Genomic DNA, 26,762 nt, shown 5'->3' with positions numbered 1-26,762 from the left:
GAGGGATTGAGGTCTGATGTGGTCAAGAAATGTTAAAATAGAATATGCAGGAATGGCGTTAGTAGTGTTGACTTCAGGAAATTGAAACAGTCACAAGTAGGGCTGCTGTTGATGCAGGAGAGTAGTCACAGGAAGGGGGGCACTGTTCAGGCTACAGTGGAGTTGCCTCTGAGTTGCCACTCATGGATGACTGGAGCCCCTGGATGGACCCACAACTTCACCATCTGTCAGTCACAGACCATGCAACACAGACTTATTAAATGGGTGGTTTCTGGGACTAGAACCAAACTAAAAGCTTGTCACTCTGAGGGTGAATTGAAAGGGTTGGGAAACATGGATATTTCAAAATCATAGGAGGGAAAACAGGCCCAAGAACTGACTGGCCACACCAGACCAAGTGTAGTGTGGAATTCCCTGGACCTCATAAATTGGTGGACACCTAGCACTAAGATGACATGGCATGGCCCACCAGCCTGACACCCAGTATGCACCAAGGATCAACCGTCACAAAACACTACTCTGATGCTAAAGCGCCAGCTCAGCTTGGGCCCTGCTGCTCACTAGAATGCCTGCTGGTCTACCTGTGTGCCTGGTGGACCTGGACACACACACACAGAGTTTCCTGCTCCAGCCTATTTCCACTCTTCCCGAGACTCCACCCTGAAGCCTGTCTCTCCCCTGGGCCACAGCAGCATCTTCATCCCAGGGTTGGTCTCAGGTTCTTACCCATGGAGATTCTATTGACATTTCTGTCCGTGCACTCTCAAACCCTTTGCACTCTGCCATAGCCTCTTGAATCTACTCTGTAAACCACATAATAGAGACCTATAGAGAGCTATATTTACTGTGTGCAGTGTGACAGAATTAAAGTGGGAATCAATGAATCTGCATTAGCCCCTGCCACATTTCCGAAACAGGCGGGGTTGTCTGAGACACTGCCACCACAGAAACCACCAAGCATTGTGAAGGTGCACCGAGGCTGAGTCACTTCTCAGATCTTCAAATTCATCTGCATTAAATTTGGTGACGGCCCCATTCTTTGAGATGTGGGTGGATCTTCTATCGGTCAGTGTACTTGAGCCTAGCCCTGTGTAAGGCCTCATCACATGCTTCTCCTCCTGCAGCTTGGTGCAGTGGGCATGATGATCTACACACAACATGAACCTTTCCTCTGTGCCTCAGAGCACACAGACGCTATGCTAAGCTTCTCTATATTGTTCGAGGCTTAGTGTCTGTAATGCCAAAGGGAGCACAAATAATTTCTCATAGCAGCCATCCAACCACTACCAATAATGTGCTACCATCAGGAAACATATTCTAAGTTGTCCATGATTCAAAAAGGACTAAAATCCAAATTTTTAGGTGAAATTATTTGATCTCTAACAATCTACCACAACATTTTATTTTATTCTATTTGTTGAGACAGGATCTTACTACCTAGCCCTGGCTGGACTGAAACTGGTTATGTAAACTAGGCTGGCCTTAAACTCACAAAAATTTACCTGCCTCTGCCTCCAAAGTGCTGGGATTAAAAGTGTGTGCCACCACACCTGGCCTGCAACAACACTGTAATAATTTTAAACACTAAGAGTTCTGTGGTTTGACATGGTCCAAACTGTTAAATTCTTTTTTGCAAATTGTTACATTCTCATGACATTCGCATCTCCATCTTGCCAAATTCCCTTCTATCCCTAGTAAGAAAATAGGCTGAATAACCACATATCTGTAGGGTGACTTATCCAAGCCAGAGTTGGAAAGCAGAGACAATAATCACAAGGTACGTTGTGTGCTGCGTTTCCTTATCACTTAGGAATGAGGTTGGTTCAATTCCTATCAACTTAATTAATAGCAGAATACAGAGCTCATTTCCAGACCACCACTGCTGACCTTGCCTGCTAGGCTGTCATTCAGATTCATTTGATTTGAAAGAAAAAGCCCCACCACCACACACACACCTCTGACTCATCTGTCCTAATTTCTTTGGCAGCCCTTTTACAGCCTGTTCTGAAGAAAGCTGCCGAAAAATATGAAGTCGAAAATATTAGACATGAGTTGGCATGGTAAGGCACACATAAAATCCCCATACTCACTTGACAGAGGCAGGGGGATCACCAGTTCAAGGCCAGTGCTCTATTACTGAGTTCTAGGCCAGCCGGAGCTACAGACTGAAATTCTGACTGGGAACATAGCTCTGCTAGTTCTGCTAGTAGAGTGCCTGCCTAGCATGGTGTGGGGTCAGAAGCACTTGGGAGATGGAGACAGGAGGATCACAAATTCAACGGTCCTGTTGGTTATGTGTGTTGGGGGTTGGGTGAAGCTCAGTGGTAGAGGTCTTGATTAGCATGTATGAGATACGAAGTACAATTCCCAGAACTGCCATGCCGCGCGCGCGCGCACGCGCGCGCGCACACACACACACACACCCCAGAAAAAAGTAGTTAAGCACACCCCTGCCAAGTGGCCTACTGGGGGTGATGGGGACTGCGTTGTTGAGACAGGGTTTCTCTGTGTAACTCTGGCTGTCCTGGAACTCACTCCGTTGACTCTGCTGTCCTCAGCGATATTGCCTGCCTATGCCTCCCTGATGCTGGGATTAAATGCTTGTCCCACCACCACTTGGCTACATGGCCTGTTTTAATGTCTCCCTTGTGTGGGGGAAAGAAACAACAATAACAACAACAAATAAAAATCCAACAGTGAGATTTTGATTCAAAGGGGGAAAAGGCATGTGAAATGAAAGTTTAAAAGAGGAAGTTGTGTCGCAAAACGTTAAAATAAGGCGCATTCCCGGGGTGGGAAGTAGAAAGTCCAAAAGTAACTTCCAAGTGCTCCGGGCTGGGAATCACCTACGGTTAGGAATCGTACTTTCCCGAATGCTATACAAGGAAAGCAAGCCCAGGTGAGAGCGAGCAAGGCCGCAGCGGCTTAAGGTCGTCGGTCCAGGGCAGCGGCGGGTCACGTGACCTAACAACATGGCCGCCCGCGGAGAATGCCGCCGGGCGGGGCAGGATTCGGAGCCGGAGCCGGAGCGGGAGCCGGAGTCCGAGCCGGGGCCGGAGCCTGAGCCCCAAGCAGGCCTAGAGTCCGGGGAAGCGTTCGAGATCGTGGACCGGAGCCAGCTGCCGAGTCCCGGCGAGCTGCGGAGTGCGTCGCGGCCTCGAGTGGCCGACAGCTGGTCGGCGCCCATCCTGACGCTGGCGCGCAGAGCCACCGGGAACCTGTCGGCGAGCTGCGGCAGCGCGCTGCGCGCGGCCGCGGGGCTGGGAGACGGCGGCGGCGGCGGGGAGCGCGCAGGTAGGCCGGGGTCCCGCGGGCCGGGGCTGCTCCCGGGCTGGGGAAACCTGACCGGCCGGACGAGCTGCTCCGCGGAGCTGTGCCGCGCGGCGCGGCACGGGGCTCTGCAATTGGTGTCACCCACCGGGCCAGGGTGACTGCGGCCCGGGACTCCCCTCCCACCTTGTTTGTCTTTGTGAACCTCAGAGCAGCTGCGTCGTGATCACGGATTGACTTTAAATAGGAGGTTTACATTAGAGGCTTAGACGGAAAATCACCAGTGTTCGTATTTTGCATACTTGACAAATGAAGTCCGGTGCTGGTCCCCAGTTAACAATCTCGGCAGCCAGCCGGTTTGCACCTGCGGCTGAGGTTGACAGCGTATTCCAAAGTTGGTGAGAGCAGCGAGTCAGAGTCAGGAGGTTTTAGTTCCCTTTATTCTCCCGCCACTAACCCCCAACCCCACCCCCCGTGGGACGAAGACTTCCCATCACCTGTCCTACTCGCGTTTCCCAGTCTATAAAAACGGGGATTAAAAAAAAAATTAATCAGCTACGTTGAATAATCCAATTCAGCTGTTATGATCTAGATTAGAATTTCAGCATACCAATAAAGAACAAAAGTAAATTATTATTTGTTTTTTATAGCTGGGCTTGGTGATTCGGGTGCATACTTCCTGCACATGTTAATGTACGTGCTCAGAACTGCGCTAATTATAATCCATTGGTGTTTCTGAACATATCTAAAATTAAAATATAAAGGATAGCCAAGGGCGTTGTGGTGCTCGCCTTTAAGACCCGCACTTAGGAGGTAAAGGCTTGTGGAGCTCTGAGAGTTTGAGACCCACCTGGTGTACACAGTGAGCCCCTGCCTCTAAATAAATAAACAGACAAATAAATAAATAACCACGTTTCACTTGGCCTGGTCACTTACTGTGAATGGACCATGCAGACTTCAGGTTGCTGAGGTAAAGTGAGTGTTGACTGTAAATGCCTGGGGCATCACGTGCATACAATAGACTTTAGTACCCAGATTTTATTTTAAAGAACAAAATCACAACAAAAACAACAAAAAAGCTTCTTTCCTTGGTAATGAATTAACCTTGATTTTTCGGTTTTGGTCTTGGTTTTTGTTTGGGGTTTTTTTGTTTTGTTTTTAGTTTTTTGTTTTGAGACAGGGTTTCTCTAAGTATCCCTGGCTGTCCTAGAACTCACTCTGTAGACCTGGCTGGACTCGAACTCAGAAATCCTCCTGCCTCTGCCTTCTTCATGCTAGAATTAAAGATGTGCACCACCACCGCCTGGCAATCTTGGTTATTTTTATAACCTTTTCATTTGTGTGTGTATATGGGTTCACATATGTTTGTACATGTGCTTGTGTACTTGGAGACCAGAAGTTGGCTGTTTTCCTCAACTGTTTAACCCACCTTATTTTTGAGACAAGGTCTCTCACTAAGCCCGGAGCTAACCAATTGGCCACACTGTCCAAAAAGACCCAGGTGTTAGCATTCTGTCTAAACTCCACCCCCACAGTTACCTAGCAAGAGCCAGGCAGGCCTGACCCACTATAAAAGGGGCTGCTTGCCCCCTCCTCCCTCTTACTCTTGCTTCCCCCTTGCTTCTCTCTTGCTCTTCCCTTCCCCCTCCCCGTCCCCCTCTCTCCACGTGTTCATGGCCATGCCCGGCCTATACTTCTCAACTCTCTCCCTCTCTCTGCCTCTACTACGCTCTTAACTTCCCTCCCCATGCCCTGAATAAGCTCTATTCTATACCATCATGTGGCTGGTCCCTCAGAGGGTAGGGGGTGCCTTGGCATGGACCCGCCGAGGCAGCCCCTTCCCCCATACCTCACCACACCCCCATAGAACATATCTTATACCTCTTTATCTTTTTTTTATAAACACATCGCCAGGTATCGTCCTGTCTCTGCTTTCCCAGGGAAGCACTGGGAATACTAACAAATGCTGTCGTGCCCAGTGTTTAACACTGGGGATCTGAACTCAGGGCTTCAAGTTTCATCTCCAGCCCTGATGTTTTTAATCATTATGCTTGCCGTGCTGTGCCTGTGGAAGTCTGAGGATGCCTTTCAGGAGTCGGTTCTCCCCTTCTGCCATGTGAGTTTCAGGGCCAGCACTCAGATCACCCAGCCTGTACCCACTGAGCCATCTCACCAGCCCTGGTTTTTACTTTTTGACTCTTAAAACAATGGCTTAAAACGTACACACATTATGTACCTCCACAAAAATGTTTTCTTTCTTTATATCCATATCTTATCCTTTTTCCCATTTAAAATTGTTTTGGTTTTAGTTGTTTACTTAAGCCTGTTGGCTAAGAGCAAAGATACAGAGAGAATTAACAATAGTTCCCAAATCTCAGGAAGTTTTGGGTGAGGATGGAGAGAGGCTGGTAGTGGATTCAGGGTAGAGCTGGGTAGGAGGAATGGTTTCTGAAGTTCTGTACTGTAGCTAGAATAGCTAAGATCAGCAAGAACTACCGAATATTTTCTAACAGCTACTGGAGATGTTTTACTCAATCCTTCCCAACAGGGAAAGGAAAACTGTTTGAGATGGTGGATATGCCAGTTGCCCTGATGTTCGTTACATGTTAAATCTATAAGCCAAAATGTCACAGTATACCCCTTAAATGTGTACAATTACTGTTGCAATTTAAAACATGTTGACAAAATGGCCTGGTGGGTAAAGGTGTTTGCCTTCATATCTGATGGCCCGAGTTTAGTCCCCAAGGTCCACATGGTAGGAGGGGAGAACTGACTCTCACAACTTGATCTCTGATCACCACATGTGTACCATGGCGTGTGTAAACAACCCCCCTCACTAAATAAAATGCATATGTAAGTGGGCGTGTCCATATGTGTGGGCGTGTCCATATGTGTGGGCGTGTCCGGGGGCAGGATCATGGCTATTCCTGTGCTGCATCTTGTCTAACTGGAAAATCTTCAGGAAACAACACACAGAGACATCACCTGTGTTAACAGTGCCTTCTTCTAGAACATACCACACACACACACACACTTAGGTAACATTTGTTAATCTCACAGAAGTAGAGGAAAGACCATTATCCAAATTCTTTGGTCAGATTATGCAAGCCTTATTTTCTGTCAGACGGGGATAAGTGGGCTTTGAGAAAATAGCGTCAATCATAAGAGAAAGTGAGATTCATATCGCCCCGAAAGCTGCAAGCCTAGGGGGCTTCCAATGGGGTTTTTGGTTACATAGGAAGCTGACAGAACATCTTATCTAATCAGGGTAGAGTTTAGGGTATAGGCTGTAGAACATGTCAAATGGGTCAAGACATGGTCAAACCCAAGTTTTACAGAAAACAGGAATGAACTTATTTGATCTGGTAACAAAAAAAAAATTTTTTTTAGCTTGGTTTGGTATTTGGTTTTGTCAAGACAGGGTTTCTCTTTATACAGCCTTGGCAGTCCTGGAACTCACCTTGTAGAACAGGTTGGCCTTGAACTCACAGAGATCCACATGCCTCTACCTCCTGAATGCTGGGGCTAAGGGCATGCACCACCACACCCAAGCAGTGCTAGTGGCTTATAATCTTAAAATGGAGTCAGGCTGGTCCATCACTTTCCACAGTTAGCTTTTTAAATGTGGAAGGAGGATATACTACAATAATGATAAAAAGTGTAACAGGGTGGACCCACAAGCCAGTAACTGTGACTTATCCCTAACAGATCTTCTTGCTATCCCTGACTCTGGGGACTGTACTCTGCACCTCCAGCAGTACACAAGGCTTGTTTACATGGTTGTCCCACAGTGCGTGAGGAATGCAGTTTTGTAGCAGCTATGAGGGTCACAGACCATGGGAATTCTTCTGTTCCGATGTAGTCTTTATCAGTCATTGACTGAAGCGTTGTTATGCTGCTCATCCTCTCACTGATAGGTAAAGTGTGCCTGTGCTTCTGGAGAATCATAGATAATCAATAACCATCCGATGAACAAGGATGTATCTGTTCTCCTATTAGGGCAATGACATAAAGTGCAGACTTCCTTCTGTGTTTACCAAATGCCACAAGAGTGTTAGATCTGTGCTCACACCATCACCCCTCCTCCCCGCTCTTACCTCAGTTTCCACAGTAAGCCTGGGTGGTAGTAGGGCTGGCTTCGTGGGTATGCCCCTGCAGCCGCTTCGATCAAGGGGCAAGGCTTGCAGAAGCCCCATGCTTGGAATTGATGATAATTTTTTTCAATGCGGCATTGTATCTCACACCTCTAATCCTACACTAGAGAGACTCGGGCAGAAAAATTACAAGTTTGAAGCTAGCTTGACCTACATAGTGAGACTTCTGTACCAAAAAAACAAAATGACAAAATAATAATTTTCCTCATATTTCTGGGAGATGGATAATTAAGTTTTATGTGTTTATATGTGTGCCTGGGTGAATTTATGCTCGCGTCATAGCTGTAGGTGCTTGCAGAGTGCTTGCATCCGATCCCCTGGAGATGATGTGGGCTGGGAACCCAGTCAGATCCTCTGGGAGAAGCAGCACATGATGTTAATTATTGAACCAATTTTTCAGCTCTGAATTTGTGTTTCATAAGTGAAGCGTGCTGAGACCAAGGAGCAGGGGCACTTGGAGCCAAGCTCATAGGAGAGATCTGACTTCTCAAAACCTCTGAAACTTCTCCCTAACACTCCTCAACTCTACTGTAGCCATGAGTGACCAGGAAGGGCAGGGACAGAGCCCTTCTGAGCCCTCTGAATCTCAGGGCAAGGTGGAGCCACAGCACACTAGTTAAGCCACTGAGGAGGTGACTGTCACCCACCAATCTATGGTAAGGGAAGACTAGCATTGGTGTTTTGGTCCAGGCCACGATTTTACATGGGCTTTATGAATTGTGTGTTAGATACTATTATTTTCATCCATTTTATTACATTATTTTACTTATTTAATGAGAGATAGTGGGGGGGTGAGAGAGAGAGACAGAAACAGATACAGAGAGAGAGAGAAAGAAAAAGAAGCAGCTATGGAGTGTTATAGGATGCTTTGATTCGTGTTTTAAAATATCCCACATGAGCCCAGGTGCATAGTTGTCTTCTTTCACTTGGGGGGATTTTTCTTACACATGCATGTGTGCATGAGTGCACATGTGTACTGTTGAGTCTTTCCAAGTGTCTTTGCACATAACTCTTTAGCTTTCTCCTCTCAACACTACACTTTCAGACACACTGGATATATATAATGGCATACCTTGTTTTTTAGAGTGAAACTTCCTAAAAGATGAAGGCCCATGGGGCAGTCTTATTTCATAGTTATTTAGATAGGCCTGGAGTCTCAGCTACTCCCAAGATTGGGTCGGGGGCTTGCTGATCCAGGAGTCAAAAGCTAGACTAGGTAACATACCGGCAAGCCACCTGGAAGGAATTCTCTATTGTGCCTGTCTCATCAGGTCACGGTGTGAGCTATGTCTGCCTGTTCTTATCCGTGGTTTTTGTTTGGTTTTCTGTGGTTTTTGAGACAGTCTTGTGTAGTCCAATCTGGCCTCAAATTTGCTATGTAGACAAGACTGGTTTCAGTCTCTGATCCCAAGTGCTGGGATTCAAGAACATGCTACCACACCCATCTTCGATGTGTCAGAACACCTCTATACACAACTGATACAATCCTTTTCTAAGTGACACAAGCTAGCTTTCCCCTTCACTTTAGTGATTAAGTGAGCTATAGAAACAAACAGAGAAAATGTCTGAAAATCTAGAAAGCCTGGGATTTTTTTGTGCTATCAATTCAGTGCCATAAACACTACCCCATCTTAGTGCCCCATGCAACCTGAGATAATATTAGTGGTCCATGCAGCTGAGGACAATAGTAGTGGAGCTACTGGAGCAGCTGGGGCTATAGCTCAATGGTAGAGTGCTTGCCTGATATGCACCAGACTTTGGGTTCAATACCCAACACAAGCTAACTGGGCATGGAGGCGCTGGGCATGGAGGCGCGTACCTGTAATCTCAGCACTTACAAGATGAAGCAAAAGGATCAGGAGTTCAAGGTCATAGTGTCTCTTATCTATTTTCTATTTTTAATGCATTCCTGTACATGTATGTGAGGGGCCACACTGCTTGTATGTCAGAGCATAACTTGCAGGAGTTGGTTTTCTCCTTCCAACGTGTGGGTCGCGGGGATAGAACTCAGGTCTTCGAGCTTGGCAGCAGACCCTTTAACACACTGAGCCACTTTAACATGCTGGGCCAGATACTGACTTTAAACCTAAAACTGTGAGCCGGAGAGATGGCTCGGTGGCTAAGGATACTGGCTGTTCTTTCAGATGACTCAAGTTTGATTCTCAACATCCACATGGAGGCTTACAATCATCTGTAATTCCAGTCCAAGGGTATGAGACACCCTCTTGTGGCCTCCCTGGGCACCAGGCACACATGTGGTTCACATGCATATATGCAGGTAAAAATACCCAAACATGCATAGCATAAAAATAAACTTTTAAAATGCTTTCCTAAAAAAAGAAAAGAAAGAAAGGAAGGAAGGAAGGAAGAAATGTCTCTACTGAGAAATGCCAAAAATACATTTCACCAAGACTTACCAAAATGGTAACTATCCTGTTAGTCATCCATTTACACACCTTGTTTAACGCAGAAAACGCAAAGTGATCTAGACGTTGCTTGTTCCATTACTCTTTTGTTAATGCAGTTTTTTTTTTTTTATCAAAAGTCTTTTTTCCATGATGTCATCATTGCCCTGAGACAAGCCGTGGGCTCAGGGATCACTTGTCTTTGTAAAGCAAAGAAAGGATGCATGGGAAACTTGGAGCCTCACAATGTGTGCACTGACTGGGGCCTGTTGTGCTGCTGCAGGCCTTTAATCCCAGCACTCAGGAGGCAGAGGCAGTCCAATCTCTTGAGTTTGAGGCTAGCCTGGTCTACAGAGTGAGTTCCAGGGCAGCCAAAGCTACACAGAGAAACCCTGTCTCGAAAAGACAAAATAAATAAATACTCTTTAATAAACTTTCTAGCCAGGCAGTGGTGGCACACACCTTTAATCCCAGCACTTGGGAGGCAGAGGCAGGCAGATTTCTGAGTTCGAGGCCAGCCTGATCTACAGAGTGAGTTCCAGGACAGCCAGGGCTATACAGAAAAACCCCGTCTGGGGGCAGGCACAAAAACAAAAAACTATGCCTGTGGTGCCTATTAGCATATCAAGGTCTATGCTAGGCTCTAGGGTCCCTCATTCCCTATTCAGAAGTACCTGTTACTGAGTAATTCTGGCTGGAGTACCCCATCCCCTACCGTAAACCTCTCCCGAGCCTACCCCCAGCTTCTCTTCCCCCTCCCCCAGCTTCTCTTCCCTTCCCCAAGCTTCTCTTTCTCAGCCAGTTTGGCTAAGAACTCTATTGGCTTCCCTCTTAGCTCCACACTTGGGCCTCTGCATCTCTCTTCACCTACCTGCATTCTCTCCCCTTCCCTCTCTTTTCTCTCCTTTTCTCTGCCTACCCCTCTGCCAACGCTCCTCTCGTGGTCCTCTATTCTGCTACCTATATTCAGTCTTCCAGATGCCTCTGGCTATGATCTCCATAAAAACCTCTTCAACCATACCCAGGAGCAGTCATGTCCTCATTTCCATTCAAAGAGCACCTACATGTTCCCTTTTAATTCTGCGTCCTCATGAGTGCTCACATCCAGAATGTGATCACTTTATCAACGGTAAGGGCAAAACCTCCCACACAAAAATTAAGATTGAGGCTTGAGGATTTAGCTCAGTGGTAGAGTACTTGCCTAGCAAGTGCAAAGCCCTGGGTTCGGTTCTAAACTCTGAAAAAGAAAAGACAAAATAACAAAACAAAACAAAAAACTAAGATTGAGCAAGTGCTTTGCAGAAAAACAAAACAAAAAACCTAGGAGGCAGTAGATGATGAAAAGTTGCTTGACCTCAGTACTAAGACGGCTGCAAACAAACTGGAATCGCTTGCGCCAAAGGACAAGATAGAAGGCTGGCACAGGCCGAGAGGCAGGCACGCCACAGGGAGACCCCTCCACCCTGCAGCTAGTGCACCTGTGGGAACTTTTAGTTTGAAGTCTTGGGGGGAGGGGCATTAAGGAATTTTGTTTTTGTTTTTTAATGTATGTATAGGGGAGGAAGGTATGTGCAGGTGCCTGCAGAATCCAGAAAACCTCGTAGGAAGCCCTGGAGCTAGACTTACAGGTGGTTGTGAGCCCGGGTAGTAGGCTTGGAGCCTGTGAAAGAGCAGTACACGGTCATAACGTGGTCATAACCGCATAATCTCTCCAGTGGCGGAGTCTAACTTTTTTTAAACTCTAGGATGCCATTTCCTGGGCTTGAGCGAACATTTGGTAAGCACTTGTTCTAGATATCCCATACTATCTGTAGTCAGACGCTCACTCTCCAAAGTGACAAGATGAATAGAATGGAAATGGAAATATAGCTGAGTTATTTCTAGCAAACATTTTAGAGTTTGCAAAACATAGAATGGCTACAAGTCGTGGATGAAAGCTCAGAGTCTGGAAAGGAAGGAAGGACACTTTCCTGCAGGCACAGATAATGGAACATAAAGACATCTGAAACGCTGTAAGCCCCGGGAAAGATCCGACTAGGTCCAATGACAGCCCAAGATGGCCACCTTCCTCCGTGGGTGTGGCTCTGAGCTGTCTTCGTCCAATAGAAATAGTCAGGGGCTGGGGGGGCGGGGCTAGATTTTGCTACCTATCATTGGTCAGGTGAGAGACCAATCGCGTCGAATCTTGTTAGAACCAGCCCCCTAGCAACGCAAGGAGCTGCTAAGAAGACTCAGCTCGTGGCAGTCTCTGCTACCACACAAGGAGCCTGGGACTCTGTGGTCTGCAGAAATGGAATGCGACTTGTCTACGAACCCCGGATATCCTCCCGCTAGTGCGTCCGCACCCTGAGCAAGCCCCTGACCCTCTGTCGTACCACTCTGACCCCTCTCAACTCCAAACCCCAATCAGCCCACTAACGAAACTTTCCTTGTGTGTCCCCACAGCTTCCAAAGGCCAGATGATGGAGGAGCGTGCCAACCTAATGCACATGATGAAACTCAGCATTAAGGTCTTACTCCAGTCTGCCCTTAGCCTGGGACGCAGTCTGGATGCAGACTATGCCCCCTTGCAGCAGTTCTTTGTAGTGATGGAGCATTGCCTCAAACATGGGCTGAAAGGTGAGCCTGGGGGTGTCCAGGAGCATAGGAATTTGGGCTAAGTCTTTGCCCTCGCTAGTACCAAGCATTGTTGTGGGTGTAGAGAGGAGAGTAGCCCACAGAACACACAAGTCCCCTGTGTTCTAGAGCAGCGTTGTCCAGTAGTAATGGTACTGCAAGTACAGAGGCCATTCATAGTTCTCTGATAGGCACTTTTTAATAGTAAGGCTTAAAATCCACCATGTTTTACATTGCCAGAACATGTCATTTCAGTCCTTGGCTGAACTAGCCACACTTCGGCTGCATCTCGTGTGGCTGTTAGTGGCCTTGGGGAGTGCATTTAAAAGCTAAGATGGTGGATGCAGAAACACAGAACTACAAAATGATATCAATTCAGGGAAGCAAAATTAAAAAAAAAAAAGTGACATGTTAGGAAGAGAAGACAGGAAACTTTTTTTGAGGGGTTGACATGTGAACTGAGACCTAAGAGAACACTACAGAGATGTGGGCCACAACATTCCTAGCACAAGGGAAGGGGGACAAAACAAAACAGATAGTAAGGTGCAAGTGGCCTGAGTGGGACCAGCCATGGCTTGAGGCAGACACTTAGTAACCCAGAGTGTGGAATGGGAGGTGAGAGCTACGAAGTGGGAGGGGCTGGACCGTGCAGACCCTTAGAGGTCATGACAGTGAGCCAAATTTTCTTCTAAGTAAATTTGGAGCTTACGGGAGCAGTGTGACTTAGTTTGCATCTTAAACAAGCAAACCCTTCTAGCCAAATGGAGAACACGTTATAAGGGTAAGGAAATGAAGATATTAGAAAAGCAATTAGAATATTGTAGCAGTTCAGGATGGAAGTGGCTGTGACAATCAGGAGTCCAGCAGTGATGCTGGCACCAGGGTGAAGGGGGTGGGATTTCACAGATTTCAGTTCATAAGCAGTAACCTCTTGAAGAAAGAGCATGGGATCAGAGAAAGCTCATTGCTGAAGGAAGGCAGAGCCAATTTGTTCTGTGGCCTCTGCCATCCAAATGCCTGGGTCGTAGGATGGAGTGTGGAGCTACGGAGCTGTGCTTGGCTTTTGAAAGGAAGCCAGTGGGGCCCAGGAGGGCCTGCAGCCCATTCTCATGACTTACACTCATGTTTCCCCTTTTAGTCAAGAAGAGTTTCATTGGCCAAAATAAGTCTTTCTTTGGTCCTTTGGAGCTGGTGGAAAAACTTTGTCCTGAAGCATCAGATATAGCTACCAGTGTCAGGAATCTTCCAGAACTAAAGTGAGTAAGAAGTAGTAACGCTGAGTGTTTGCTTGCCTCTCTCGGGTGTTTGCCACCTCTGAAGTCCTTCCTAACTTAACACTCTGTAGCAGGAACCATGACATGGATTCTGACCCCACCTGTGCTGCTCACTCGTCACATGACCTTGAGCGAGACTTGAACCTTTCTGAGCCTCCCACTCCTGTTCTTTAATATGAAGACAGCGGCTGCCCCTTGCCACGTGGTTCAGGTCGTTTACATTTGTTGTTGGACTGCAGACAGGGCACTTGCTGCTCTCACTGAGGACTGGAGTTTGGTTTCCAGCACCCACAGCAGGTGGAACGTGGGAATCAGGGAAACTGCAGACGTGTCTCTAGCCCAGTGATGTGGTATTTCACCACAAACATAAGTTGCATAAATGAGCCTGAGCCTCAGAAATGTTATAAGACCCTTAACACTTGAAGAGCCTGTGGTACAAAATGCAAAAGGCACCTAAGTTGCACAGCGTGCATTCTCTGTGCCCAGACAGTACCTCTCTAACCCCTACACTACAGTGTGACTCGTGTGTGTACGTGTATGTGTACACACACACATTCCTCCCACAGGTAATTATTTTGTTCTGTGTTTGTTGCTGTTCTTATGCTGTTGTGGTCTGATTCTCTGTTTGAATTCTAGGACAGCCGTGGGAAGAGGCAGAGCGTGGCTTTATCTTGCTCTCATGCAAAAGAAACTGGCAGATTATCTGAAAGTCCTCATAGACAACAAGCAGCTCCTAAGGTATCACAGACAACACACATCCCCTAAGGTATCACAGACAACACACATCCCCTAAGGTATCACAGACAACACGCAGCTCTAAGGTATCATAGACAACACACATCCCCTAAGGTGTCACAGACAACACGCAGCCCTAAGGTATCACAGACAACACACATCCCCTAAGGTATCACAGACAACACACATCCCCTAAGGTATCACAGACAACACGCAGCTCTAAGGTATCATAGACAACACACATCCCCTAAGGTGTCACAGACAACACGCAGCCCTAAGGTATCACAGACAACACACATCCCCTAAGGTATCACAGACAACACACATCCCCTAAGGTATCACAGACAACACGCAGCTCTAAGGTATCACAGACAACACGCAGCTCTAAGGTATTGCATCATTATATTTGTCTCTATTACTTTGTAGTTGCAGCATAGTCTGTAAGTCATTGTCAAAAAAAGAAAATAGAGTGTTCCTAGCTGAAATCAAATCATCCTAGATCCTAGTTTTCAGTGCTCTGAGGTTTGGTTTGAAGTGTTTCTTTCTTTCTTTCTTTTTTTTTTTTTTTTTTTTTTTGGGTTTGTTTGTTTGTTTTTCCCAGAGACAGGGTTGCTCTGTATAGCCCTGGCTATTCTGGAACTCACTCTGTAGACCAGGCTGGCCTTGAACTCAGAAATTTGCCTGCCTCTGCCTCCCAAGTGCTGGGATTAAAGGCGTGCGCCGCCACCGCCTGGCTTGAAGTGTTTCTTTATTGAACCCAAATATCCCAGAAGCATTATGACTGAAACTCACAGGACTTCATTTTGAAATTCTAAAGATAATTCTCCCAGAATATTAATGCTTATAATTTGGTAACTGTCAGCCCATTCAATAAGTTTCAATAAAATGGTATTTAATAGACTGGATGATAACAGGAATAAAATAACTGTTGAATGGTGGGTAATTCTTTTTGTAAAAAACATACATATGTCATCCTAGCTGAAGATTTCATATCCAGTTTGTAAAATGTGGATTTGTTAGCATTAGTGAAAACTTAAATAATGGCTATCACTGAAATTTATGACTGACTCATTCTTTATATGTATGGCTTATAAACAAGTAGTCATTGTAAAAGAGATTTTCTCTAGACTGAAATTTATATAACAGAAATCTCTAGAGTTAATCTCTTGTCTAACTCAGATTAAAATTTCCTTTTCATCGTAGCCAAGACCCAAATTTTTTTTATTGTTGAACATAGCTTGTTTTAATTTTTGGTTTTTCTTTCCTTTTAAATTTATTTACTTATTTTCAGGAGTTGTGAATACCATGGCACATACATGTGGGTCAGGAAAATAAAATGAAGTCAGTTCTCTCCCCTTTTGGGGCGGGGGAAGGACAAGATTTCTCTGTATAGACCAGGCTAGCCTTGAACTCACAGAGCTTCCCCTGCCTCTGCCACCCAAGTGCTGGGATTACAGATGAGTGCCAGCACACCCTCTCAGTCCCCTCCTTCAATCCAGCAGGTTCCAGAGATCAGCTCAGAGTGTCAGGCTGGTGGCAGGGGCCTTTGTCACTGTCACCTCACCAGCCAGTCATGGTGACCTAATGTTTCAGGCAGCCAAGGTCTTCGATAGAGAGAAGCCAAGTGAAGACACAGGGACACAAGGCAGGACAACAGGAAGACAGAGGCCAGGAGTAGGGGAGAGAGAGGGGAAGTAGTGGCTCGGGATATAAACTGCTTGCTTTGCAGGCATGAGGTTCAGTCCCCAGCACATACATGAAAAAGCTGGAGTTAAAAGCTCTCTTTCATGCAGACAAAACACCCATACATACACATAGAATAAAATGATAAAATATAAAATAAAAAGCAGCCATCTAAGAACCAGCACCTGAGGTTGACCTCTGGCTAAGCTTTGGCTCACAGGTTTCTGAGGTTTCGGTCCATAACTGGTCCTTTTGCTTTGTGCCTGGAGCAAGGCAGCATATCCTGTAGGAAGCATGTGGTAGGTAGAATAAAAACTGACTTCCTGGACAGAAAGGGAGAAAGAGGAAAAGGCAAAGGTCACACACCTTCAGAACACACCTCTGGTGACCTCTCAGCTGGTCCCTCTCCTAACTGCAACCAAGCTGGGAAGCAGGCTGGTCACATGGATCTCTGGGGAGACATGTAGGCCAAGAAGAGGCATTTGACATGTTAGGAGAAAGGAGGGTCCCTGAGGGTCCCTGCTCCAGGGTAGGTGCCAGTGGAAGGATCCTAGCGATGCAAAGGCAGGAGAGCTGGGGTGAGGTGAGTGAGGGTGTTTGTGAGTAGCTCCCTGACATGCCAGTCTCTTGCAGTGAGTTCTATGAGCCCGAGGCCTTAATGATGGAGGAGGAAGGAATGGTGATCGTGGGTCTGCTGGTGGGACTCAACGTTCTGGATGCCAACCTCTGCTTAAAGGGAGAAGACTTGGATTCTCAGGTAACGTGGATTTAGGCCCTAGTGGGATGAACCCGGCCAGCGGTTGTTGGCTTGAAATCTGCAGACAGCTCTCCATTTTGATTGGATGTAATTTCCTGTAATGATCTCCATCTGTTGCAAGGAGAAGTTCTTGATGGGGGTGAGGACTACACTTATCTGTTAGTATTTGGATAGGTATTTAGAATGTAGTTTGAGAGTATGCTGGTTTAGTAAAGTGGTGGTTGTAGGTTCCTCTCCAAGATCCATGTCTTCACTAGCTCTGGGCAGATGGCTAAGTTTCCAGCACCAGACATGGTTTCCCTCTTGTTGAGTGTGTCTTCAATTCAGTGAGAGAGCTGTTACTTACTGCCAAGGGATCTGTGCCACTCCTGGACCCTTAGTCTGTGGTGCCATGCTGGTCATTGTTCGGTTCATGTCAGCCTTTCTTATAGCATCCAGGACCACGTGCCCAGTGGCACCACCTACAAGGGCTGGGCCTTCCCATATCAATCATTAATCAAGAAAATGCCTCATAGGCTCCCTACAGAAGCATTTCCCAGTTCCCTCTTCTCAGATGATTCTAGCTTGTGTCAGGTTGACAAAACTAACAAACAAACAAGATAGGGGTGCAAAGGACTTAGAAGTGTCCCATAAACAAGACTGTCCTTTAGTCTAGAAGTCTCTCTAGTGTTCGTTCTCTCTCTCTCTCCCTCCCTCCCTCCCTCCCCTCTGTTTTAAAATTACTTAGTACACCCAAACCTTTGATGCTCTTTATAAATGCCCCATCCTCCTTTGGATGCACACACAGTTGTGGGGTGACCATCCTGAATCTCAAGGCTTACAGGGCTTGTGGGGATGAGCACAGCACGTTTGATGTGAGCTTGTGCCCTCTGTCTCCATCAGGTCGGGGTGATTGACTTCTCTCTCTGTCTGAAGGACGCACAGGATCTTGACAGCGGCAGAGAGTGAGTAGTGAGCTGCTCGCAGCCCCTCACCAGCTGGTGACACGGGCTTGGGTTTGCTTTGCAACTTCAGCTTTGTTTAGTTAATTTAGTTACAGAGGTGAGTCTGGTGGCATCCTCTCTGTTTCAGGAGTTGCTCTCAGAATTGAGCATGCGTGTGGAAGTTCCCCTTTTATACCATCTCCTTTGCCCATCGCAGTCCACTCCCCTCACCACAGGAAGCTGCTATGGTCACTTCCATCTAAGCCATGTGGGGTGTGTGTGTGTGTGTGTGTGTGTGTGTGTGTGTGTGTGTGGTGTAGCATGTGGGTGGATGCATATTCCACAGCACACATATGGAGGTCAGAAGACAACTGTGTGGAGCTGGTTCTCTGTGGCCACCTTTATGTGGGCTCTGGGAATTATACTCAGGTCATCTGACCTGCGTGGCAAGTACTTTACCCACTGAACCATTGCATCAGACTCCAGGTTTATTTTTGGTTTTTTTTTTTTTTTTTTTTTTTTTTTTTTTATTGACTGTCCAAAACATACTGAGCTTTTTCTACCAATAATGGGATAACTGTAGGACACCCCTAGTGGTTGTGTGTTATGCAGACATACAGGACTAAATCTGATCTACTTGTATAGTAGACCAAGAGAAATTCACCCAAAGGACGATGAAATGAGAAAAGTATGATAACAAGGAATACATATATTTCTTTTTTATAAGCCAAAACAAGTTGAGTATATAGTGCGTGGTATATGTTAGCTCGATGTGCTGGTTAGAGGCACAAAAGAAGATAGCCAGTAAGCCATGACTATGGGTTACCTCAAGGAGCACTAGCAAGTAAAGAAAAAGCAAAAGGTAAAAGAAACAAAAGGATAGCAACTATAAAACAAACTCCAGCCCAGCACCTGTGGCATGAAACAATGTGGCACAGCCCCATTTACGTGAGCTACAAATATAGAAGTATGTGTTAAGGAGTGACAGGAAGGTCGGTGAGATGGCTCCGTGCAGCTCTCGCACACACAGACACACAGACACACACACACACACACACACACACACACACACACACACACACACGACTTACAGAAAGAAAGAGCTGGAGAGATGGCTCAGTGATTAAGTTGCTGCTCTTATACAGAACCCGCATCCGGTGGCTCACAGCTGTTTGTAACTCCAGTCCCACAAAATATGACACTCTGTCTTCCAAGGGTATTTGCATATATGCTGTGCATACTGACAAACAGGAAAACACGTATACGCAAAAATTGTAAATGATTGGAATTTTTAAAAAAAAGAAACCGATCAGAGGGAGAGCTCTACTGTGAAATGTTGAGGGCTTTTTCACTCTAACTTGTCCTGCTGTGTTCTGAAAGTCTTTGTTTCCTTGAGAGCGTGTCCCCTTTCCTTCAGTACAGTAAGACCCAGAGCCACGTGTGTGGCGGCAGGTGTGTTCACTGTGCACAGATGCCAATGGCTTTCTGTCCTCCCCACTGAGGCACAGGTGGTCAGGGACCTGTCCTCAAACCTTGATGCTGTGTCAGGCAAGCCATGCTGTTTACTCCACAGTGGCTCTGCCGGTCTCAGTTTCTGAAGATCGGGATGGCTGTACACAGGCCATACATAGACGGTTTGACATGGATCTAAGGTCTTCTCTCTGTGCTCTTCTCATAGGCATGAAAGAATTACCGATGTCCTTGATCAGAAAAATTACGTGGAGGAACTTAACCGGCACCTAAGGTAAGGCTCACTCCTCGCCAGTGCCAGTTGTTCTGTTGGGTGCCACAGACCTTTGCCGAGGTCTACAGTTTTAACTGTTAGGATTACGGTTTGTCTAAACAGAGAGACAAGTTGTAACCATTCAAGCCACATTTGTGTGTCCAGCCTCAGAGAGGACCCCTCCCTGATGAATGGCTTTGGGAAGACCTTGGGCTTTGTTTTGTACCGTGGTACAGCACGGAGATATAAATACACAGAGCCTGGAGCTCTGCCCCTACTCCACAGCCTTAGGAAAGGGAACAAGTGAAATAATATGAGAAATGAAGGAAGAGGCTAGCAGTGGTCTCAACCTTCCTAACGCTGTGACCCTTTCATACTGTCAGTTCCTCATGCTGTGCTGACCCCCAGACATAAAATTATTTCATTGCTACTTGATAACTGTAAGTTTGCTACTGTTATTAATCATGATGTAAATGCTTTTGGAGCTAGAGGTTTGCCAAAGAGGCCGTGGCCCACAGGTTGAGAACCACTGAGCTAGAGTCCCGGCTCAGCAGTTAGGAAGGCATATTGTGCTTCCAGAGTTGTGTTCCCAGTACCCACCTCAGGCAGCTCTCAACTGCCTGCAGCTCCAGCTCCACAGGGAGCTATCATCTCTGGCCTCCATGGGCGGGCACACACACACACACACACACACACACACACACGTGAATAGGTGTGTGTGCGCGTGTGTGCATTAAACAGAGTCTGGGGCTGAAGAGATGGCTCAGCGGTTAAGAGCACTGACTGCTCTTCCAAAAGTCCTGAGTTCAAATCTCAGCAACCACGTGGTGGCTCACAACCATTCATAACAAGATCTGATGCCCTCTTCTGGAGTGTCTGAAGACAGCTACAGTGTACTTACATATAATAAATTAAAAAAAAAAAAAAAAAAAAAAAAACAGAGTCTGACTATGTAGTCCTTGGCTGGTGCGGAGCCTGGAACTCACAAAGACACATCAGCCTTTGCTTCTCCAGTCTTGGGGTTAAAGGTGTGAGCCACAAGCATGGCCTAAAATGAAGTCTTAAATTTAGGGGGAGGGGGAGGAAGTCTGGGGTTGTGATTCAGAGAAGCCCTAGATTTCAGCCGCATCTCTCACACACACACACACACACACACACACACACACACACACACACACACACACACAAGGTTGAGTGAGGGATGATGTACGTGCATATGCTCGAGTTCCTGGTATGTATGCTTGACTAGAGCATTAATAGTGAAGTGAGCTGGGCATGGTAGTGCACACCTTTAATCCCAGCACTCCGGAGGCAGAGGCAGGTGGATTTCTGAGTTCGAGGCCAGCCTGGTCTACAGAGTGAGTTTCAGGACAGCCAGGGCTATACAGAGAAACCTTTTCTCGAAAAAAAGAAAAAAAAAACAACAGTGAAGTGATCTACTTCTCCAGTTGTGGGGAGACTGAGTTGATGCTTAAGTGATTTAAAATGCTATCAGCAAAGATGACTTGACATCTAGTTCAGAAACTTAAGTTCTTGCTCTTATCAAAGGGCTTGTTGCTGTCATCAGATTTATAGAATCTTTACATTTTTCATATTCTTTCGGTATAAAAGTAGTTTAAAATATCACAGAAGTGGCTGAAGGAATGGCTAAGTGGTTGAGAGCAATTGTTGCTCTTGCAGAGGACCCATGTGGTAGCTCATAACCCCAGTTCCAGGGATCCAGTCTTCTGACTTCTGTGGACGCTGCACACACGTGGAGCACATACATTCATGCAGGCAAAACATTCATACACATAAAGAGTAAATCTAGCCGGGCGTGGTGATGCACGCCTTTAATCCCAGCACTCCGGAGGCAGAGGCAGGCGGATTTCTGAGTTCGAGGCCAGCCTGGTCTACAGAGTGAGTTCCAGGACAGCCAGGACTATACAGAGAAGCCCTGTCTCAAAAAAAAAAAAAAAAAAAAAAAAAAGAATAAATCTAGGCTGGGTGTGGTGGTGCATGCCTTTAATCCCAGCACTTGCGAGGAAGAGGCAGATGGATCTCTGTGAGTTCGGGACCATCCTGGTCTACATAGCAAGGCAGACAAGAGATACAGAACAAAGAGACCCCAGCTTTTAAAAAACAAAACAAATAAAGAAAAATTAATAAATTAATTTTTAAAAGAATTTTCCAAAAATGTAGAAAAATATAAATAGGATTTAAACATTAACTGTCCAGGACTGGAGAGATGGCTCAGCAGTTAAGAGCATTGACTGCACTTCCTAACATGTTCAATTCCCAGCATCTGTATGCTAGCTCATAGCCATCTGCAACTCTAGATCTCGGGGATCTCACGGCCTCTTCTGAGCTCTGCAGGCAGCAGGCTTACACGTAGTACAAATATACATGCAGGAAATGTACATACATGCAATAAAATAAATAAAGATTAAAACTCTGCCTCGCATTCGGGGAGATGGCTCAGGGTGTGAGGAACTTGCTGTACAGAATCCAAGTTCTGAGCTGCAGTACAAATGCCGGGCGTGGTGGTGCACGTCTTTAATCCCAGCACTTGGGAGGCAGAGGCAGGTGGATTTCTGAGTTTGAGGCCAGCCTGGTCTACAGAGTGAGTTCCAGGACAGCCAGGGCTACACAGAGAAACCCTGTCTTGGAAAAAACAAACAAACAAAAAAAAGAAGCTGAGCATTGCCATGTACATATGTGACCTCAGCCTTGGGACATGGAAATGGGCAAATCCCTAGAACTTAGTAGCTAACCATTCTAGCCAATTAGTGAGCTACACATCAGTAAGAGACCTTGTCTCAAAGGTTAAGAGAGTGGGGCTGGAGAGATCACTTAGTGGTTAAGAAGCAGGTCCTGCTCTTGAGAAGGCCCTGGGTTTGGTTCTCAGCACCTACACGGCAAATCAAAACCATCTGTAACTCCAGTACCAGAAGCTCTGGTACCCTCTACGGCCTCCTTAGCTGCTAGGCACACGGATACATACAAGTCAAACACTCATATACATCCAAGTAAGTCTTTTTAAACAAATAAAAACAAATTGAGATAACCGGTGGCAACTTCTGACTTACACACACACACACACACACACAACTGGCAAGATTGCTCAGCAGGTACAGCTCCTGCTGCCAAGCCTGGTGATGTTGGCAGGGTGTGGCCGCACATACCTTTAATTCCCAAACACTTGGGAGGCAGAGATAGACAGGTCTCTGAGTTCGAGGCTAGCCCTGCCTGATATACATAGTGAGCTCCGGCTCAGCCAGGGCTATATAGAAAGACCATATCTCAAAATAAAATTAAAGTAAAATAAAGTGAGCCTGACCTCTGGGGCCCACGTGGTAGGAGGAGAGAAATAACTCTGTGAGTTGTCCTGAGCTCTACAGCTGCACTGTGGCAAGTGACCTCTGCCAAAGAAGTAAATAAATGTAATTTAACTTTTCTATTTTAAAAGGTCTAATATGAATGCCAATATATTTTTGATTCTCATCATCCATTATAATGGAGGGAAATATTTTCTTTATAGCCAAATAGCTAGATCAGTAGATTATTTGGAGGATAGGGTTTATTGTCAATAGTTTTTTGTTGTTGTTGTTTTGTGGGTTTTATGTCAGGGTCTCTCTACACAGCCCTGGATGTTCTGGCACTCACTGTGTAGACCAGGCTGGTCTGGAACTCACAGGGCCCCTGCCTCTGCTTCCCGAGTGCTGGGATTAAAGTGTGCACCAGCTCATCAGGCTGGCGATATTTTAATATTCACACACATTGAGAGTTCCTACCTCTGAGTTCTGAGCAGCCCTGCGCCTTTCCTCTCGCAAAGGAAGTCAGGACTCTCCCTTCTTTCACCAGTTGGGAAAGGCAGTCCACTGCTTTAAGTTTCTGCTGCCCCCTGTGTTTTTCCTCTACAGCTGCACAGTTGGGGATCTTCAGACGAAGATAGATGGCTTGGAAAAGACGAACTCAAAGCTTCAAGAAGAGGTTTGTAACTTTAGCTTAAACAAAAGAGTGGCCCAAGGCTAAGAGAAGTGGTATAAGCCATGCCAGGTGTCATCCCAGCTACTTGGGAGGCTGAGCCAAGAAGATTGCAAGTTCAAAGCTGCCTGGGCTAGAGAATGAGTTCAAAACCAGCCTGAACAGCTTAAAGAGTAAAGAGTGCTCAGGACAGAGTGCTTGCCGAGTACACTCAAGGCCCTGGGTTCCACACATTGTACAAGAAGAAAAGAGAGAGAGAGAAAGAGGTGGGATGGATGGTGCATCTGACGAGCACGCCTCCTGTGGAAGTGCACAGGAGACAGAGCATCTGTGTTCCGCCTGTGGAGAGAGGGCTTCCAGTGAGACACTGAGGCTGATCTTGAGGCAGCTCCCAGCAAGCTCGGTTTTATCACCTCTGGGCAGTGGATATGAAATGGGCGTTTTCTTCTCTACCCATCTTTGCTGTAGTGTCACATGCTTCCCTGCTGCCCCAGAGAACACAGACTACCCTGGAGGCACCCCCAGCCCACCCCTTCTGCTTTGACCTCTTAGGAGCACAGATCCAGTCTCCCCACAGTGTGGTCTTTCTCTGCTTTCTCACTAGGAAGAGAGAGAGACTGAAAGGACAGGAAGAAGGAGGGCTGAGGCTGAGGAAGAAGGCTTGCTGCCCGCTGCCCGGCAATCTCCCTGCTGGATACATCTTGTCTCCTGTTAGCAGGAGGGGGGTTGCTCAGCCTTGAGACTTTTCCACAGGTAGTAGGAAGGAGGAAAGCTTTAAGAAGGGGCTTAAGAAGGCACATCCCGAAGTATGGAGGCAGGATGCAGCAGGCTAGGAGGGTCTGTAAGTGAAGGACCCACCAAGGCTTACTGTAGGCTGCTCTCCTTAGGGGCTTTCCGGCAAAGGGCTCAGGACTTTGTGAGTGGAAGGATACCCACAGACGATATTCCCAGGGGATTGTCATGTGAGGCACCACTGCAGTTAGCCCACATTCCTTGCTTGGTAGGCAGGCCTTGGAGCCTCCAGGAGATAGGTAGGTCTTTAAGCCTCATTCTTATGTCTCCCAGCTGGGTGATACATGGAATTTATAATTTTGTTGTGGACATTATAAATACTCATGAAGCAGGGCTGGGGGAGGGGCTGAAGGCTTGGGTGACTTTAGAACAGGACGCTGCTCCCAGGCAGGTGCATGCTTCAGCCTTGTACTCTTGAAACTCAGCAGCTGGGTGTGTTCTTCAGCAGACTGTAGGAAAAGACCTGCTCTAGAGAAACCTTCACCCAGGAATGGGAAGTAGCTGACGGCTGTGACTTGCTTCTTCCTGTTTGACAACTAACACCTCCAGGCCTTAGGCTGTCTTTCTTAGGCCCGACAGTTGTTGAAAACCATCAGTCGGGAGTCTTAGGAGAACTCTGGAGGGTTTTAGAGGGCAGTTCAGTGTCTCATGATCCCTCCACTGAGGGAAGACAAACAGATGGCTTGCTCCTCACTCCTCCTCATGAATGAATCCAACTATTCTTCCTTTAAGCCGTGATGACACATCTCAGGATTTCTGATGACTTAAGTTTGATTCTTTCCTCCAAAATCTTTAATCACCCTTGACAATAAAATATATTTCCGCTGATCAAGAAACTGACCGTGAGAGCTGGGGACCTGGCTCAGTGGGAGAGTGTGTGCTCCATAGCATAGGACCTGAGGGGGGCATCTCCAGCCCCCAGTCAGAGCCCCGCAGGGAGAGTGCTTGCTCCACAGCATAGGACCTGAGGGGGCGTCTCCAGCCACCCCCCCCACCCCCGTTAGAGCCCTGCAGGCCTGCACGCGCCTGGAACCCTAGCGCTGGGAAGCAGAGACAGGCAGATCTATGGGCTCACCAGGCCAGGAAGCCTAACCAGAACAGCACACTCCTCTGCGGCCTCAAAAACTAGGGTGGAACCATAGAGAAGGACCTCCACTGTCAACCTCTGACGTTCGTTCGCATGTGCAGGCACAGGCAGGGGTGTGGACACAGGCAACAACAAACAGGGCTGAGAATGGCAGTACACTGTGCTAATCTCCGTACCTGGAAGGCAGAGGCAAGCTTGTCTCTGTGAGTTCCAGGCCAGCCAGGAGCTACGCAGTGAGACCCCATCCAAGAAGCAAGAACACACTGAGATCCCTTTGCCTCTCAGCATAAATAGTCCCCATTTTACACATTTGGGGCCTGCTTGATTTTTTAAATAACTGTGAGAGTGTACCATACAACATGTCCCACTGTTGGTATAAAAATTTCTCGTCATTAAAAGCTATTCTAAATGTTTAAGTAATGGCAGATTTCTGTTTGGTGCTTCTATTGTAGTGGATGATTTGTACGTGTATGTACATAAATTTTCACTCACATGAAGCATGAAGTAACTGATTTTACAATGTGGGCAAAAAATTGGAGCGGGTACAGAAAGCCAGGATGGGGCGGGTGCAACAGAGGTCTCACAGACCAACAGAGATGTCTCTGGGACTTTGAACCACACGTTCCCTATCTAAAGCAAGGAAACAAAACGAAACACAAGGCGCTGAGGCGCATCATAAGCTGTGCAGGAGCTCAGTGTCAGCTCTCAATGTGGGCAGCAAGATTAACTCTGATGTTAAAAAACATGTACGAAATCTTTCTTAATCAGCTTTCAGCTGCAACAGACCGAATTTGTTCCCTACAAAAAGAACAACAGCAGCTGAGAGAACAGAACGAAGTAATTCGAGAAAGAAGCGAGAAGAGCGTGGAGGTGAGAGGCTGACCTGACAACTGGGCAGTCCTTTTCTTTCTTTCTTTCTCTCTCTCTCTCTCTCTTTCTCTCTCTCTCTCTCTCTCTCTCTCTCTCTCTCTCTCTCTCTCTCTCTCTCTCTCTCTCTCTCTCTCTCTCTCTCCTGTCGTCATTAGTTTCAAGCTTGTAGCTGACCCTTGGCATCATGAGGTAAAGCTTCAGGGTCCCCCTAAGAATGAGTCTTTTGTATAAAATGTCATCAGTCACAGATCGTTTGCACATGTCCTTCAGGATGCTTTAAACCTCTCCAGATGACCTTGGCAACGGTGGCTATCCCGGCTTTTCTGGAGAGAAAGAACTGAGCCTGTGCTGTGCAGAAGAGTTGCTTTCCCTGTTCCACTGCCTGGTCGCTGAGCCTCCAAAGAGCAAGGCCAGCTGTGATTTAACTGCCCCAGACTCCAGAGTGTAGACCAGGTGTCTTGTATGATCAGAAAGTACCTCTCGATGATGTCCCTTCAAGTGTCACTC

The 26,762-nt window shown here is 46.7% G+C and overlaps 1 protein-coding gene across 4 annotated transcripts in view; it reads left to right on the top strand.

The window, feature by feature from the left end:
* The first annotated feature begins 2,803 nt into the window (after positions 1-2,803).
* Rufy1 (RUN and FYVE domain containing 1) overlaps positions 2,804-26,762 on the top strand; it is a 41,989-nt gene continuing 18,030 nt past the window's right edge. The window contains exons 1-10 of one of the 4 annotated variants that reach the window (XR_001779949.2): positions 2,804-3,294; positions 12,275-12,448; positions 13,584-13,701; positions 14,356-14,457; positions 16,771-16,894; positions 17,777-17,838; positions 19,496-19,561; positions 23,443-23,512; positions 24,111-24,259; positions 26,154-26,255. Coding sequence is in view for 3 of the 4 variants with exons in the window: in XM_017314442.2 (XP_017169931.1) it covers positions 2,973-3,294; positions 12,275-12,448; positions 13,584-13,701; positions 14,356-14,457; positions 16,771-16,894; positions 17,777-17,838; positions 19,496-19,561; positions 23,443-23,512; positions 24,111-24,221 (1,149 nt within the window). In the remaining variant the exon portion in view is untranslated. Of the gene's footprint in view, positions 3,295-12,011; positions 12,163-12,274; positions 12,449-13,583; positions 13,702-14,355; positions 14,458-16,770; positions 16,895-17,776; positions 17,839-19,495; positions 19,562-23,442; positions 23,513-24,110; positions 24,260-24,393; positions 26,025-26,153; positions 26,256-26,762 lie in introns of those variants that run through there. The other 3 variants (XM_017314442.2, NM_172557.3, XM_006532841.4) reach the window with 3 other exon arrangements.

This window comes from Mus musculus, chromosome 11 (assembly GCF_000001635.26).
Source record: "Mus musculus strain C57BL/6J chromosome 11, GRCm38.p6 C57BL/6J".
Classification (NCBI taxonomy): Eukaryota; Metazoa; Chordata; class Mammalia; order Rodentia; family Muridae; genus Mus; species Mus musculus.
This window is presented reverse-complemented; position numbering and strand designations above follow the sequence as displayed.